The sequence below is a fragment of the Coffea eugenioides genome, chromosome 8 (genome assembly GCF_003713205.1).
Source record: "Coffea eugenioides isolate CCC68of chromosome 8, Ceug_1.0, whole genome shotgun sequence".
NCBI lineage: Eukaryota > Viridiplantae > Streptophyta > Magnoliopsida > Gentianales > Rubiaceae > Coffea > Coffea eugenioides.
Window position 1 is genome coordinate 44,706,515 of NC_040042.1, and position 15,421 is coordinate 44,721,935.

At 36.5% G+C, this 15,421-nt stretch overlaps 3 protein-coding genes and 1 non-coding gene across 4 annotated transcripts; 1 reads left to right on the forward strand and 3 right to left on the reverse strand.

Annotated features, from left to right (window-relative positions):
- Nucleotides 1–1,783: 1,783 nt before the first annotated feature.
- On the reverse strand, nucleotides 1,784–2,532 carry LOC113780879 (thaumatin-like protein 1a). The gene is made up of 2 exons (XM_027326659.1): nucleotides 2,363–2,532; nucleotides 1,784–2,258 (listed from the first exon to the last, which is right to left on the reverse strand). The coding sequence occupies exons 1-2, from the start codon at nucleotides 2,530–2,532 to the stop codon at nucleotides 1,784–1,786; spliced, it is 645 nt and encodes a 214-aa protein (XP_027182460.1).
- Nucleotides 2,533–3,225: 693 nt separating this feature from the next.
- Nucleotides 3,226–6,730, forward strand: LOC113779101 (calcium-dependent protein kinase 26-like). Its single transcript, XM_027324540.1, has 5 exons — nucleotides 3,226–3,307; nucleotides 3,838–4,677; nucleotides 4,848–5,144; nucleotides 5,624–6,004; nucleotides 6,332–6,730. The coding sequence occupies exons 2-5, from the start codon at nucleotides 4,086–4,088 to the stop codon at nucleotides 6,589–6,591; spliced, it is 1,530 nt and encodes a 509-aa protein (XP_027180341.1). The 5' UTR covers nucleotides 3,226–3,307; nucleotides 3,838–4,085; the 3' UTR covers nucleotides 6,592–6,730.
- A 343-nt stretch (nucleotides 6,731–7,073) lies between these two features.
- TRNAG-UCC lies at nucleotides 7,074–7,145 on the reverse strand. The gene has a single exon. It is a non-coding gene; the product is annotated as a tRNA-Gly (tRNA).
- Nucleotides 7,146–7,602: 457 nt separating this feature from the next.
- Nucleotides 7,603–14,224, reverse strand: LOC113781622. Its single transcript, XM_027327584.1, has 9 exons — nucleotides 14,045–14,224; nucleotides 13,396–13,550; nucleotides 12,801–12,888; nucleotides 12,051–12,282; nucleotides 10,563–10,634; nucleotides 9,621–9,718; nucleotides 8,919–9,044; nucleotides 8,539–8,628; nucleotides 7,603–7,976 (listed from the first exon to the last, which is right to left on the reverse strand). Exons 1-9 carry the CDS (start codon nucleotides 14,099–14,101, stop codon nucleotides 7,860–7,862), a joined length of 1,035 nt encoding a protein of 344 aa, XP_027183385.1. The 5' UTR covers nucleotides 14,102–14,224; the 3' UTR covers nucleotides 7,603–7,859.
- Between the last annotated feature and the right edge of the window lie 1,197 nt (nucleotides 14,225–15,421).

A 15,421-nucleotide genomic window follows, 5' to 3' on the forward strand; every position in this document is an offset into this window, starting at 1 on the left:
TTCCAAAACTTAATAGCAAAGAGCATTTTAAGAACTCTTTCCTGATCATTGGACCAATTTCAGTAAGTAAAAATTAGTGTTTATAAGACAAAACACAACTTAATTACAGAAAAAGTACAAATTAAATATCTTAACCTTGAAATCGAATCTTGAAAAAATTAGTAGCCCAATCATGAAAAAAAAAGAAGAAGGATAGCCCGAATTGTTGACATATGCAAAAAAAAAAAAACTAAAACTAATTGCAGTAGAAAGCTATAAGTTGTTTTCTTTGTTTGGTGAAAATTTCACTGCATTCGGTTCAAAATCTCAAACCATCATGACATGAGCATGCCATTTGACCTAAACAAAAATTCATATGCCAATTCTTTTTCTTTTTGTTTTTCGTCATATTAACAGTTTTTGCTAGACACCCTCCTATACCGACTTGATTTTTCCCTTTTTAAAAAAAAAAAAAAATTACTACTACTATTTATCAAAGAATCCAACCCACTTTGAGTTGGGTGCATTTAAATATTCCAAAAAGAAAGCAAAAAATACACGCAAAACGCCATACAGCTAAGGAGACCATGAAACACAACAGCTGGTACTTTGGATGCTTGGCTACCAGCATAAAATTCTTCCTGAAGCAATAATTAAATACCACTACAACTAGTAACTTAACATTAATTACTAAACAATTAAATGGACTAGACAATCTGAATCAGCCACACCTCTAATGGTTGTCTACACCAGACCAGCCACTCTCCACAAAGCATGTGGCAATCCCCATGTCTTAAGGGTCCACCATTAACACTTCAAGCTTTGCCTTTCTTTCATGGCATTTGTGCCCAACATGGAGAGAATGGAGAAGGAGCTACCTACTGATTCACTTACCTAGATTCAATTGAGGGAAGCTTCCTATGCATGTACCATTCATTTCATAAATGGAATAGGTTATCAATCATGATTGATTTTTGAATTGTTATTTGCTCACCTGCTGCATGCATGAGGCCATGATGATGTTATATAATTAGACCTTGAGAAAAAAAAAAAGGGCGACACAAGTGATGTATACATTATTATATTTAAATGAATATTACAAATGCTGAATATACTCGTATTTTTGTTTATATAATGTTTATACTTATCATAGTTATTATTGAATTTTGAGCTCAATTTTGTCAAAAAGAAAGAAGAAAAGGAAAGAAAAAAAAAGAAAAGAAAGAAGGTGAAGCTTTTGATTAAATAGTATAATTAAACAGCATGTATGTCTATATGTGTTATGCAACAATAGTTGCATGTGATGGCAATTGATGGCTCTATTGAAGCTAATTATACTTTAACAAAAGTTGTCATTTTGCTCATTGGTGAATAAATGCATATTTCTACAAGATATTAATACATGGTTATGCTCCAAGGGCTATGGTTATATATCCATGAAGTTGCAGGTAACAAATATGTTTGCATATGGGCATTATCTGCTGAAAACTGTTATTAGAAAAGGATAAGAAAAGAGATGAGTGGTGGTATAATAATAAGGGCAAATTATCCAATTGGCCCTTGAACTCTTTGTCTAAGTAAAAATAAGCCCTTCATCTATTTTTTGTTGACTTTAAGCCCTCGAACTTGTAAAATTGGGCACCCGTGACCCTTTTACCCAGTTTCTCCGGTCTTGCAACCGGAAGGTCAATCACACGAATATCAGTGTGCTTTTTCAAAGGGCATTTTTGTCCGCATTTTCTAAGCAAAAAGGGGCAACTCCACCTTCTTCCCTCCATCTAACCTAACCCAACCGCTAACTTATTCAACAAATGAATTGCAAAGGGAAGAGAGAGAAGTCTGCAAAGAGTGGCACCGCAATGAGCGGCAGGTTGTAGCCGTCGACGATGCTGACGTCGTAGAAATCCTTGTCATCTCCAGCGCCGAGGGTTATCTCGAAGAGCGAGGCAGAAGGTGTTGCACCCATGCCGTCGCATTCCAGCCTTCCCCCGCAGTCCCCTGTTTGACAGGACCCCACGCCCGATGCATCGAATGTGCACCCAGTTCTTCCCCAAATGCGACCTGACCACCCCGAGACAGCTGGGATTCTCAGGCTTTGCCCCGATTGCAGTTGGAATCCGGTGGTTGGGAGCTGCGGCGTCTCTGAACCGGCTAATGTACCGGGCCATATAGTGAAGGGGCAGTAGTTTGCTACGGTAAATGTGCAGGCAAAAGAGCTAGACAAGAAAGAGACCACCAGCAGCAATAACGGTGTAAGACCACCACAGAAAGTTGCATCGCTATTAGCAAAGGAACCATCCAAGTCTTACTTCTTAGTCCTCAACCAAAGGATTAATGGAGGGGGAGGGCTGTGTAAGACTGAGTAGGAGAAAATGAGGCTGACCAGAATGCGTAGTAGTATTTGTATCTTTGATAACCAACCAACGAACGCACGCCCGCCTGCGATGCTGCGTTTCGTAAATTCATCCGCCGCAAGATGGCACTTTTGGGTTTAGCATTTCTTTTATCTTCGAATAGTAAAGTTGCGAATACTTCTTCTGAGTATTTTTCCATTCTTGTACGAAAAAATTTTTCTGGGCCACTTGAGAAAAATTGGAGTGTCTCTCCAATGATTGGGAACCCGAGTTTACCTGGTGGAAATTTGTATCTGTTACAATAACTAAGAAAAAAATGCGAAAATATCGCAGCCCTCTGCTTCCTATTTTTTCCTTCCCTTCACAAAGATTTTACCTTCTTCCCTTTTTTTGTTTCTTTGCAGACTTCTCTCTCTTCCCTTTGCAATTCATTTGTTGAATAAGTTAGCGGTTGGGTTAGGTTAGATGGAGGGAAGAAGGAGAAGTTGCCCCTTTTTGCTTAGAAAATGCTGACAAAAATGCCCTTTGAAAAAGCACACTGACATTCGTGTGATTGACCTTCCGGTTGCAAAACCGGAGAAACTGGGTAAAAGGGTCACGGGTGCCCAATTTTACAAGTTCGAGGGCTTAAAGTCAACAAAAAATAGATGAAGGGCTTATTTTTCCTTAGACAAAGAGTTCAAGGGCCAATTGGATAATTTGCCCTAATAATAACTAATCTTTTAACTATTTAATGAGATTTTTTTGAGAATTTGTGCATAAAAGGGAGTTTCCTGGTGAAGTGACCGGCTGTCCCAGTTACCAGTGAGTGTAATAGAGCATTTGAACTGGGATTTAACCTGGAAAAGAAGAGGGGAAAAGAATTAGAAAAATCAAAGACAAGGTGTGGACTTTTAGAAGCCTTTGCTGCTGCAAGCCTACATTACAACGGTCTTGTTCTTCTTCTTCTTCTTCCCCACTGCATCTCTGAGCAGGTTCCTTCTTTCACTATTTCTTCATGTACAAGTTGATTATTATACTTCAAGTCAACTGATAATGTGGGTGGTTTTTGTTTTCGGGATTAGTAATGCTTCCGCATAAATCTAGCTGAATTTTGGACTTCTGTTTATGTTTAAGGACTTTGAACTCTTCTTTTTTCGCTAGAATTGTGGTTTTGTAGTTAACGCTTTTGTGGATCACGATGGGATTTGCTTGGGATGAGTAAAAGTCTCGAGTTTTGCATGAAAGTTCACTCAGTTGTCTTTGATACTACTAAACACCTGTGTGAATTTTATGGGATTTCTTGTTTTCTGGACTTGTTGCCTGTGTTTGAATTCTATTGTTGATCTGCTAGTCTATCTGGAGGAAAGGTTTGTTCCCAATCCTCCCTTTACCCGGCCAGGAAAATGATAAGAAAATGAAGAGATGAAAGGAGGGATGAACAAGCATGTTTATGTAGAACTTGAAACATTCACCACAATTGAAAAGAGGAAATTCGTACTTAATTCTTTTTAATTATCCACAGGTGTTTTGAGGGGAAGATAAAGTTCAAGTCTTTTTGAGTAATCTCTGATTTATGTGAAGCTACCTTAGGTCTTTAAATGGATGGGACTTTTTTGTAAATGTCTTTGGAATGATATGACGCCCACAAAGGACCTGAGCTTCCCAGATCCCAATGTTTTAAGGATCCGCTTGGAGCGTGGGAGGATATGATTTTGCAAAAGCTGGCGCATTATTTGATTGGCGAGTCCAACTGGAAAAATTGAGCCTCTTATGGAATTAATAGAGAGTGATAATACTAATAGGAAATCAGTTACTAGAAGCTGCAACTGTTATGGGGCCGTGAACTTGACAGAACCGATTTTGGATACTAACCACGCCTCAAATTTTACTGATCGGTATGTTCTTGGAGATCAACTGGGATGGGGCAAATTTGGCATAATTAGGGCATGCTCAGATAAGTTGACAGGTGAAGTTTTGGCTTGCAAGTCCATTGCGAAAGAGAGATTGGTGACACAAGATGATGTTCGCAGTGTCAAGCTTGAGATAGAAATCATGACAAAATTATCTGGGCATCCAAATGTTGTGGATCTCAAGGCTGTTTATGAGGAGGAGGATTATGTGCATCTTCTAATGGAGCTTTGTGCTGGTGGGGAGCTGTTCCATCAGATTGAGAAACATGGGAGATTCTCTGAGCATGAAGCACGTACTCTCTTTAAGCAATTGATGCAAGTGGTTACATTCTGCCATGAAAATGGTATCATCCATAGAGATTTGAAACCAGAAAACATTCTTTTAGTCTCAAAATCATTGTTATCACCGATCAAGTTAGCAGACTTTGGTCTTGCCACATATATTAGACCTAGTAAGTTTTATGTTCTTGTCTTTGTTGTTTTGCTTCTGTAGTTTAGTAATCTATTCTCCACAGATGTGAAAATGCGGGAATGTGGAGGCAAAGTCTTACTTTTTCTGACAGGGGGTTTTCTCTTATCTACATCTTGACTACTTCATGAACTTAAGTATGTCTATTAACAGGGCAGAAATTGCATGGAACAGTTGGCAGTCCATTTTATATAGCTCCTGAAGTATTAGCAGGAGGTTATAACCAGGCAGCTGATGTGTGGAGTGCTGGCGTTATTCTTTACATCCTGCTTAGTGGAATGCCTCCTTTTTGGGGTAAGACCAAGTCAGAAATTTTTGATGCTGTTAGAGCAGCAGATTTGCAATTTCATCCTTTTACTTGGCATCGAATATCTGAAGCTGCCAAGGACTTGATCGTTGGGATGCTCTGTCTCGACCCTTCCAAAAGGTTCAGTGCTGCAGATGTTCTAGGTGTGGTGAATTTATAAGTCTTCATTTGTATCAAGATTTGGTTTCGTTTGCCTGTATCTTAATCAAGTTGTTTGCAATGACGCAATTTTCCTTGGTTGCTCGTAGTCATATTCACTTAGATACATCTATGTTGCCTGGCTGCATGGATGTTGATGACTTCTTTTAAGAAGTGGAAATTTGGGACAAAAAGTACAGGATGAACTGAGTATTGCATCTGAATGAGTCACCAAACACATCCAGATTATATAAGCTAGATCATGATGAATTAGTTAGTTTCAATCTTTTGTCATTTTGTTCTGTGGTCATCTTAAAATATCAATCGAAGTTCTGTTCAATAGCCTTCTTATAACTGATTCCATACTACTGAATATGGTTGTGCTTAGAGCTGAAACAGTTAAACCTATAAAAATGCCAAGTTTTAGGTGCTAGGCAAGATGACTATTTTCGGGATTTGGCGGTAATGATACCATCTTTTGCAGCTCATTCCTGGATTAATGATCTGCCAGAGGAACCTGAAGAACTAAACATGACGGATACTGCCAGTTTTTCACTATTGGAAGTGGATAATTATTCTTTCTCAACTCCATCGATTGTTAGGAACCAGGACTACAGCTTTGGTGACGAATCACCTGCCATTGATTGTAGTAAAGTGGAAAATTCTCCAGCATTCACCTGCAGATCGTCCTTTTCATCTTTCCTGATCGACCAGTCACCTTGTTCAACATCAGGAGGCTACTCTTTTGATGGTTTCTCATCCCCACTTTCCTCGATGCCAAGTTTTACCTTCTTTAGTCCGAGCACCGTGATTGATGGGAGCATTAATTCAAGCTTGAAGGCAAAAGCATCCATGATAGATGAAGGTATTTGTGTTTTCACTCGTGTCATGATATGGTTAACAAAGAATGAACCAACCCTCCTCATTTATGTAAATGTGCCAAAAAGTCACCAGATGCTGCTGCTAATAACCTTAATTTCTCTCGAAGCATGCAATAGATAAAATGAATATGTTTGGATGTTTCGAAGGCTGTATTTAGAAGATTATTCTTTTTTAAAGACTTGCATAACAATTCCTGAGTCATTGACATTGACATTTAAAGGGGAATATTCATGTAGCTTTTTAGCTGGGGCTGACAACTGCATTTTCTACCTGTTGACTTGAAAAGAGTATGGTTTCATTGAACATGCAGGTTCAGGTTTGGTACAACTATCCTTCTCTCCGGATCCTTCACAGCCCATCAGACACAAGTTGAGTGAAATGGAGCACAGAACAGAATTTCGAAGGGGAGGAGTGGCTAATGGATCAAAGATTTCAAGCAAAAGGAATCACACAATCGGTCTTGGTGAACTTGATCAGCTGGATCTCATGGCCAGTGAATCAGTCATCCGCTGGGCATCGTGCACACATCTTCCGAGTGCGGCTGCATTGAGATCATCGCTGGTATGCTAGAGTATTCAAGGCTGGAGGAGTCACTTAAAAGAAAGTCAGCTCTGCGTTAAATGGACTCAATGTGCATTTGCAGAATTTCTGCCTGTGTAATGACCCTTTCTTGGTTCTCAGCTTTGCGAATATAAATCGGTTAGCCTGATGATTTATATTTTGATTGTGTAGCAATGTAAAAGGTCAAAATATTGCAAGCAATGGAAAAAGACGAGGAATTCTAGGATTGCTCCACTCAAACACCGAAATCCTACCAGTGCAAGTTTGACTTGTTGAAACCGCAAAAGAAAAACCATTTTAGCCAGCCACCTGTTTAAAAATCATGGCTCAAACTATTTAAGCAATTAATCTGGAACGTGAGATTCGAACTTTGTGTCCAATCTCGAGCTGGCCGCTATTGAACATCACCGTGGTCTTGCTTAACAGAAGGGAACATGGTAAAACTCGCATAAATTGAAGGGAATTGGCCAAAAGAGAAATGGAAATGGGATTGCGTCTGCCGGGAGTCGAACCCGGGTCTATTGCTTGGAAGGCAATTATCCTAACCGTTGGACTACAAACGCCTTGGATGCGGATCATTGCTTTTTAGTTCTAGATAAATATAGACTACCGGATGACCTGTTTCCCACTTATTCAACTAAGGGTGACAAAGATTGACTGCGGTCCTTGAGCAATATCCAGAAACCTTTCAAATGTTTCCGCAAATCAACATTGGTAAGTTTTCCAATAACTACAGAAACATAGGAAAGGCGAGGAAAAGTGTTTGTCTTCAATAAAATTAAATTACCGTTAACAGAGGATACTACTATTAAAGACGCAAATAATTTAGGGTCCGCATTATTTAGGCAAAGAAAATGTTACAGCATTGATCATATTTTTTCAATTTCGTTTTTGATAAATAACCTTTGAGATTGTATGAATTATATATCGTTGATAATATTTTAAGATTGTATATTACTGTAATATTGTATTTCAAACACTTGTTTTTGAACGATCTTCCAATGCAAGCACAGCCTTAAATTATTGTTAAACGGGGCATGTATTGTTTCTCCTCTATATAACACTACTGTTATACATTGGAATTTTCCTCAAATTACAGATAAAGCTTTCTGTACCTAAATTTCCGATAAAAGCGATCGGCTAAATTTTGATGCCATTCCCCGACCACAAATCTTGGAAAACAAATAAATAGAGAAAGAATATCCAAGCACGACTCGTAAACGCTCAGATAGTTTGTACAACAAGATGATCCATCTATGCAGTTTCCAACTCAACCTTCATGCTGCAGGAGCATATTCTTTAATAACCTCAGCCAATTGATCGCGTTCCTCGTCAGTCTTAGTTCTTATCAAGAATGTCTGTGCAACAACGGTCTCTTTGTTGTCACCATCAGCCTACAGACATCAATTCACTGATTAGAGAGTTTCATATGAAACCGCAAAACACCAACAGGTCTACTCACATGAAAGACACCTTGCATATCCAAGCAGAGCTACTGAATCATCATAGATTAGTATCAGTAATGAAATGGAGCACACTTTTTAGTAAATACTGTAACAGACATAAACCTAGAGGGCAAAGAACTTCAATTTCCTTTTCTTTTATCCCCAAGGCGAAATGGGATAACTGGTGAATTAATGGGATAAATATGGCATAGCAAGGATGCAATAAACAATCAAATGCGTCAAAAAGCTACAGCCAGAACAATCACATGTTCTTTGATGCACCTGCCAGCCTGCACAGAAGACAGAGAAATGGATCCATGGTGATACATATTACTTATATAAGGTCAATTCCATGGTTTCCGAGACAAAGCCAGTTATGTCAACAATCCTGAAGATAACAGAGAGCAATTTATGATAGGGCTGCAATTCCAACCTACAAAGTAGATGGGACAAAAGCAATTGAAGCGACTATTTTGCGACGGAAAAACAATAATGCATAAGGAAGCATTACCAAAGTATGAAATATAGCAATAATAGAGCGCCTCTGCAAATTGGTCTTGATGCCAGTATATAATGATGCATTGAGCAACACCTTCCCAACCTGAAGCCAAGGAAACGATTATAGATGCAGAATCTTGAGATCTAAGCTCAATCAGTTCAAAGAGTAACACCATATCTGTCATATCAAGATGCAATTATAGAATGTCCTAACCATTTTAAAGAGCTTATAAAAACGCTATAAACACTATAATGGATCTCAACCTAATTAAACCTAATGCTTAGCACGTTGGTCTGTCAGTATATCTTAAGATTTCTTCCACAAAACAAAACTGATTTCCAGTCTGGTCAGGATCATAGCTGTAGAATAAAGTGTATGATAAGAGGACCTACTTCATTTCGTACAACAATAATTGGCTTGGATTCTCTGGTACCCTTATCAACACCCTCTTTACATTTGATAGAAAGTTGCCCCGAGCCCTTATCCTTCCATGCATCTTTGTCAGTTGGGTCACTGGACTGGACATAAAGAAATAGTAAAACTACCAGGTTGAGTATGCAACAGATGTAATATACTACTATACAGCCTAAATTCTGGCATGTAATTGAATGACGTAGAACAAGCACCAAAAGATAAACTGAAATATGTGACATACTTCAGTCCCCTGACATGTGCTGCAAAAGACGCTCATCAATAGGAGAACCTTTGTACCAGGACTAAATTCTATTAAAGAGGAACTTAGATCAGGTATGAAAAGAGCATGAATAGCCTAGATGCAAAAACTCAAGTTACATGGCTATCAAGAATTAGTTTTTCTTTCATAGTAACACGTCAAAAAATAGTGTATAGAACACAAGTCCTTTAATGCAACAGCTCAACTACAGTAACATGTACGAAATTGGCAGCATCACTGTTGCTAACATATTTAACAAAAAACAACAACTCAACAGTCAAAAGAATAAATCAGTTCTGTTATGAAAAATGTCCATGAAGTGCAGTGACTCAGTGCTAGAGATAGAGGATATGTCTGCATCTACTCAAAATTTGTTCAAATTCCCTTTTTGTTAACTGTTTTCCAGCAGAAAGTTCATTACCTTGACATATACTTTACAATTAACTTCATGAACCACAATGATTCCTTCCTCTTCAGTCTTCTTCACAGATGGACTGCTAGGCTGCTCCACATCCTCTTCTGTAATCCAATGAAACAATAAAAAGAAACAAACAATACATACTTCAGTGAAAGTCAAGTTGAAAAAATCTCGTTCTCTGACAAAATAATAACAGGACACTAATCTTGTATCTGCAGAAGTTTTCACAGGTGAGATATGGGATTCCAAATACTGTGATACTTGACACCTCATTTTACTAAAAATGCATTTAAAAGAAGTACTAGAAAATCCAGAAAAGCTACAGGCAGCATTAAAACTGACTTGATATCAAGGAACTATGGGCCCATGGTCATTGAATGAAAAGAAGAAAACCCATGTCACAACCCAATAAGACAAAGGATGGAAAAAAATTTCCAAAACAACAGTGTAACCCTCAAAGATTAACAAACAAGTTACATGATATCAGAAATTCTCCCACCTAAATGCATGAAACAGCATTTCATCATCCATAAACCTTCCACCTTGTTAGCATAGTCAATGATGTTCAATATATTATGATTCAAACTCAAACAATTGAGTAACCAGACAAGAAAACACCCATCGCAACTCATGGTCGATATCAGTAACATAATTATTATGAAGATTATTTAAAAGCACAAAAACTCCATGAACAATTTGCTAAAGCATGAAAATCAACCTTCAACATACTAAGGTTAAAACTTAGACCTAGAGAAATATGTAACGACCAGAAGAACCCCCAGAAAATAATAGGACCAAGTGAAACTCAGACACGTTTTAAACAAACAACATATCACCATTTTAAATATTATGTGCCAAAAAGCACAAGAAGAAAGAGTGACACCACATGATTTTAACACTGAGATTAATTACTATTAACTGAAGGAAAGTACATCCTATGTGTACCCTCAACTGTGTCATTTGAAGCATCGTTGTTCATGGAAACTGAATATTTGTTTCCAACAGAACCTTGAATTCCTGGAAAAAAAAGGGGAAAAAACATCATTTCAAAATATAGTTACTTAACATAAATTTAGTTCAATAGCAGGAAAGCAGCTAAAAGTATGCAAAATCATCATACTGTGTTTCTTAAAATTACAAAAATAAAGCAAGAAGGTGTTGGAACAACAATCAGATTGTTTGCCAATAGATTTATAATTAAGAGTGGTTCCACTCAGGAACTAATGCTTTCAAATTGACCCATTGAAGCTAATATTTACTACTAAGACAAGTTTTCATCAACATAGAATGAGAAAATTGCAACAAATTCTCTCACAACAGAAAAACGCTTGATACTTGTATATGAAACATATAACTACAATGGAAGGAGAGGAATTTTGATGCCGATTAAGATTATAAAAGATAAAAGTTCAAATGAGTTAAAATTACAGTACTTGGCAATCCAGGTTGAATTTCTTCTTCTCAAATTCCAAAACAAGGGGAAGTGAATTTTCAATCTTAAGCAACTTATTAAATGGTCATATAGCTATTATCAGTCATGGCTCTCATTCATTCCATAAATACAATCATATTTAATGGATGAGAAATGCAAATCTAAAGGTGCATCCGGGCAAAGATAGCATTCGTAAATATCAATGCATTATTTGTGTTTGAAATTTTCTTCCAAAAAACATAAACAAGAAGTTCTTCTTCTCTCTCAGTTCACTCTAGATCAACTCTTCAATATCACTTGGCTATGATAAGTCTGAAGCATTCTTTACGACCAACCAGCTCGATCTGGGTGCAAATCAAGCGGTCGATTAGGCCCTAGGCCAACTCTACCCCCATGCAGCAACTTCCTTGGACTGGCTGTCCATACAGATCAAACTTTGATCAAATTTCTCCTGAAGTATCCTAATTTACAGAACTGAATCCCACAAGACAGACAACACAATCAACAGCAATATCTAATTTCTGAGGTGTCTTTGTGCATTAACAATTCAAATCTTGTCTTCAGTGACATGGTTAATAACTATTGTAACCACTGTTCATTTCCACTGGTGCTATCACTTCCAGAGTTTCACCCCAGAAGAGTAAGAAGAGATGAATAATTAACTTCCAAATCATTTTAATTTCCTTTTAAACTAACTGTTCTCAAACCAAATAACAGTTCTTATCCACTCACCTTTGACCTACCTACAACTCCACTATGTTGTTCCCTCTTAGTTTCAATTTGCTTGTTATACACAACAACTAATACTAGTTGTTCCAAAACTAAAATAAATCAACATCAAAATTTTACTACCAAAAGAACCACCTGAATTTTCAAACAAGAAACAAATATTAAAATTTATTAATCTGTGAGCTCAGCAAAAGCATTCGTCAATGATGATATACATAGTTCTCCCTTTATATGATTATTATCCGTCAAAGATGCTCCAAAGAACTGCCTACCAAAAGAAAAAGGACTGCTATTGTTAAAGACTGGTCCAGAACCCCAAGATGTTCCAAAGCTTGCAGTTGTACTAGCTGGAGGGATCCCAGGTTTTCCAAATAAAAAGTTATTGGCTTGTTCTTTGCTTTCAGATACAGGTTTTTTCTGAATGGTATCCAAACCAGTGATAGAGTTGTTTTCAGCTTTTGCAGCATTCGCTTTCAGCCAGCTGACAACATCATCGAATTTCTCCTGCAATCAATAGGTATTGGAGAAGTTAACAGCTAAAATATGAAAGAAAAACTATCTAGACTTGGAAGTTTCTACAGTAAGACTTCATTTTCCTATTTAACAGAGTAATATGGACCATCAAAACAGCCTTTATATCAAATCACAGTGATTTGCAGCAATTCTAAGAATATAAAGTGATTCTCAATTCCACAAGTAGACAGCTGATTTGACCAAATACAACTAGGTATAGGCCTATCATGGCAAACATCTGTGTTAAAGATGGAAACTGTGAATAGCCAACTCTAAAGAGACCTATAAACCATAAAATCCTGATGCCAAAACTACTGCTCGATTTTATCGACTAGTAGAATAAAATAAAGCTCTGTTTAAAACTTGTTTCTGTGTAAATATTGAATCCATTGACGCATAAATACAGTGGAAAACCTTCCTAGCAATGAGTTGACATCAAGAACAACTTCATGTATCATGAACAATGATGAAGAATTTCAACTTCATTGAATGGACGTGGTGACTATTACCATAATGGTTTTAGAATGATTCAGATAGTCCTGAACTCCATCTTCCCAAAGTTCATCTGGGTGCTTCTCTAATTGTGTCTGGATCCAACTGCACAGAAAAAATCAACCTAACTTTCACATGGCACCGGAAGCAAGTATGCATGAAAAAAAATGTAGACAACGGTATATGGATTGCCAGAAGACCAGGTGCTCCAAATTTAAGTACCAATAAGAATAAAGCACAATGTTGGTCATGTGGTTTAATCTCCACCAGCACAACTACAGCTGCTCCGGTTCAGAATTTTTCCCATAATCAACAATACCAAAAGGCATGTATGGTGACCCAAGGCTGTTGTGAACAAATAATTTAACTCTTGCTACCACTACCATAGAGACTTCAAATATCAACAAGGAATTTATTATCTAGAATGCTGGGAAGAGTAATTACTAACAAGAATAAAAAGGAGTAAAAACAAAAAACTGCTTCCCTCAGGAGAAAAATATAGCTGGCATTTACTGCCTGCAGAAGTAGTATTTCCAGAATTTGAAATTGGACTCTCAATGTATATATAACTACAAGCAACTTAAAGTGAAAGTTTATCTAAAGAAAGAAGACCTCGCGAATTGCTTGTTGAGTGCTCTCACATGCTGTCTAGATGATTCTGCTCTCTGCATATCCAATGGTGGACTAGCTGTCATTATTTGCCGTTGAGATGGCTCAGCCCTTTGAGTATCAAGGGATGACCCAGCCAGTATTCTTTTACTCAGAATCTACATCCAATATTCACAAAAATAAAAAAGCATCAATCATGTATAAAAAAAAAAACAATCTCTCTCAGTTTTCAGAAACAAAATAAAGTTCATTTTCTGCTCAATTGCAAGAAAATAGTTCCATAAATCCAACAAACAGCTATATACTTTTCCTTCCTTTTAAGCAAATTATTTTACTTGAAAAACAAATACTCAATTTTCTCAGAAGTTTACATTATATTAGTAAGCCTCTGACTGAAAAATCCTTCAAAAAGGTCACTTTTTCACAGCTCATGTCCACAAATATGTGCAATTAGAAGCATAATCAACAATTTCAATAAAATCAAAAAGCTAAAAAGGAATTCCACTATAATCAATGCTTCCAACACATATTCCTGTATAAAATTGCACGTAAGCTTGAACTAAAAATGCCGTGGTTATTCGAAAAAATGTACTTCAAAACATAAAAGAAAAGGAGGGGAAAAAGGAAAATAAAAAACTCCAATACAACTTACTGAATCATTGGGTAATGGATTCAAGTCGGAGGCGGCGAAACGTTTCGTTCCTCTCATTATTGGCGATAGAAAATTACTGAATTAATGTGGACTGGTTAATAAAACGAGTAAATTCGGAGAGGAAAATTTGGGAATTTTGAAAATTAGGGCTTTTTTTCTATTAGTATGAGTGCTGTAGTGGGGGGCGTTAGACAAAGGGGACAGGATGGGAGATTTTTCAATGAAGAGGACCAGAGGAGGGAGGTGACAATCTTAGCCGTTGAAATCAGGTGGGGTACGAATATTCAATTTTGGCCGTTAGATTTAATTTTTCAGATGAATCATGGAGAGTATTTCACGCTTACATCCCTTGTTACAAATTTCATAAAGAATCAGACTCCCGAACATATTAATGCCTCTCAAATTAGACAAATATGTTTAGATAGAAGATAATTTAGAATTCTTTTTGAAACAATAGTCTACACTTTTTGAATTTTGAATTATATGGCATAAAAAAAGGATGATCGAAATAACGTATTTATAATATAAACAAAAAAAAAAAAGTTTTTCATATAACAAGCTATCTAAATAAGGTCTGTTTAACGAGTGTTCTCGTTAAAATATATTTCAGGTGTTAAAATTTTGGAAAGCAATGATTAATTAGGAAAAATATATAAATGTAAGAGAAGATAATAACTAGTATTTTTATTTTTTAGTATAAGTGAGTGATTTTGAACTGAAATCTTTCATTTACATTCACTTACCCATGCCATCTAAGCCATCATCTTTTCTATAATAATTTCAACGAGTGCTTAATGGGACCGTTAGAGAAACTCATTTACAAACACCACTTAACATTGCCTATTATCTAAAAAAATATATGGGATTTTCTAATGAGCATATGTTAACACATCTAAAATTCATCTAATCTACTGTGTATATATGCATTATTCTCTCTTACATTTATATATTTTCTCTATTTAATCATACATACTCTTCTTTATATTTATTTACATTTTACAATTAATTTTACATTTTCAAAAATATAATACTTCAAATATATTTTAACCAGTGTCCGATGGGCATCCGACCCCAAAAAATATTGATTCGGTATCTAGTTGGCAATAGATTTATTTACTTTTCTATTTAAAGTAAAGATTTCAAGATGAATTTTAATTGGCTTATTGTAACAATAACCTGCTTCTCTATTCCTCGTATAACTAATTCATATTTTAAAATTTGAGTAGTAAATTGTTATTTCTTTTAAGAAACCAAGAGGGAGACAGGGAGAAATCTCATTAAAGATGAGTTGAAACTTTAATGAATTATACAACAAAATATGAATTAATGTATTTAAATGGGAAATCATGATAATGTGTACTTGACAACTTAAAGCAC

Bases quoted from the DNA above. Each gene is read 5' to 3' on its own strand.
- LOC113780879 (XM_027326659.1), bottom strand. From the start codon at position 2,532: ATGGAAAAATACTCAGAAGAAGTATTCGCAACTTTACTATTCGAAGAT. The intron at 2,259-2,362 runs GTCAGCCTCATT...CTTTGCTAATAG, and splicing joins AAATACTACTACGCATTCTG to CGATGCAACTTTCTGTGGTG.
- LOC113781622 (XM_027327584.1), bottom strand. From the start codon at position 14,101: ATGAGAGGAACGAAACGTTTCGCCGCCTCCGACTTGAATCCATTACCC. The intron at 12,889-13,395 runs GTCTTCTTTCTT...TTTTCTGTGCAG, and splicing joins CTCAACAAGCAATTCGCGAG to TTGGATCCAGACACAATTAG. The intron at 9,719-10,562 runs GTACACATAGGA...ATTGGATTACAG, and splicing joins TTCAAATGACACAGTTGAGG to AAGAGGATGTGGAGCAGCCT.
- LOC113779101 (XM_027324540.1), top strand. From the start codon at position 4,086: ATGGAATTAATAGAGAGTGATAATACTAATAGGAAATCAGTTACTAGA. The intron at 5,145-5,623 runs GTGTGGTGAATT...CATCTTTTGCAG, and splicing joins CAGTGCTGCAGATGTTCTAG to CTCATTCCTGGATTAATGAT. The intron at 6,005-6,331 runs GTATTTGTGTTT...TTGAACATGCAG, and splicing joins AGCATCCATGATAGATGAAG to GTTCAGGTTTGGTACAACTA.